Source organism: Sinocyclocheilus anshuiensis, unplaced genomic scaffold, assembly GCF_001515605.1.
Source record: "Sinocyclocheilus anshuiensis isolate Anshui unplaced genomic scaffold, SAMN03320099.WGS_v1.1 scaffold1455, whole genome shotgun sequence".
NCBI lineage: Eukaryota > Metazoa > Chordata > Actinopteri > Cypriniformes > Cyprinidae > Sinocyclocheilus > Sinocyclocheilus anshuiensis.
This window is the reverse complement of record NW_015541012.1, coordinates 317,260-318,484: the sequence shown is the minus strand read 5'-3', so window position 1 is coordinate 318,484 and position 1,225 is coordinate 317,260. Positions and strand designations below refer to the sequence as shown.

General features: G+C 36.6%; 1 protein-coding gene across 1 annotated transcript in view; it reads left to right on the top strand.

Annotated features, from left to right (window-relative positions):
* LOC107690421 (carboxypeptidase D-like) overlaps positions 1 to 1,225 on the top strand; it is a 16,860-nt gene that overhangs the window by 9,929 nt on the left and 5,706 nt on the right. Inside the window, exon 12 of the mRNA XM_016488751.1 lies at positions 198 to 500. Within this exon, the coding sequence (XP_016344237.1) occupies positions 198 to 500 (303 nt within the window). The remainder of the gene's footprint in view (positions 1 to 197; positions 501 to 1,225) is intronic.

The following is a 1,225-nucleotide window of genomic DNA, read 5'->3' as shown; positions in this document are numbered from 1 at the left end:
CAATATATATATATTTAAGTTTAATTATATATCATTTGTATGTCTTTTATTATTTTTATTCATTTATTTATTTATTATTATTTTTATTTTTTGTTTAACAACCCGAAAGAATAATTCAGGACCATGGATATTCATTTTCTATTTTCCTTTGTGCATAAGACTGTAAATTACTCTCACTTTCTCTTCCATCTTTTCAGCTACTCCTCAGTTAGCACCTTTGTCAACGTACCTAAGGAAGGAGTGGAGATTGTTAATTTCACATTGACCCGGATTCACGGTTACACGAATGGGCAGACGACAGAAGACACTACCCCAATTCTGGATCCCAGTTGGAAGGAGTTCCAGAGCCTAATCAAGCAGCTGTCAGGAGAATCTGGTCTGGACAAGCTGATCAAGGACACTCACACCCAGAGCAGCTTCCGTTATCGACGGTACAGCGAGGTTTCTGAGTTCCTGCGTGGCCTCACCCTGAACTTCCCAGAGATTACCTCACTCCAAAGGTACAGCTCTCTAAACGCATCACACAAAAGTGTGGCAAGTTAGATTAGTATTAGTCAGTTTGTCTGATCTCTGCAGACAAGCCTGAACCGAATCCTGTGTGTTTCTGTGACCGTAAACCCTGGTGGGCAAAGGATTTTTTGGAATGACAGAGATTAAGTCAAGTCAAGTCAAGTCACCTTTATTTATATAGCATTACTATTAAACTGTGAGGGAATATTCAGATCGGGTGGCGTTAATACCTCTGCATTCAGTACACAATGAAGTTACTGTGTGAACTGTATTATTTGTCTCACTGTAGCTTAGTCCCAGAAGTTATTTTTGGAAATTATAGCTTGTGCTGAACCAAGTTTAAGGTCACCAAGTTTAAATTACCAGAGAAGGAAATACAGTACTGTTCAGATTTAAGATTAAGATTTTTTTTTTTTTTTTTTTTATTAATATTTCTATTCAGCAAAGATGCATTAAATTGATCAAAAGTGAAGTTAAGATTTTTATATTGTTACAAAAAAAGCTATTTCAAATAAATGGTGTTCTTTTGAACTTTCACCAAAAATCCTGAAAAAAATTTATCATGGTTTCCACAAAAATATTAAGCAGCACAACTGTTGCAGTAATATGATAATTATTTTTCTCCCCTATGAAGTCTTGGTCAGAGTGTGGAGTTCAGAACTGTCTGGGCTCTGGAGATCTCCAACAACCCTAAAGTCCAAGAACCGTCTGAGCC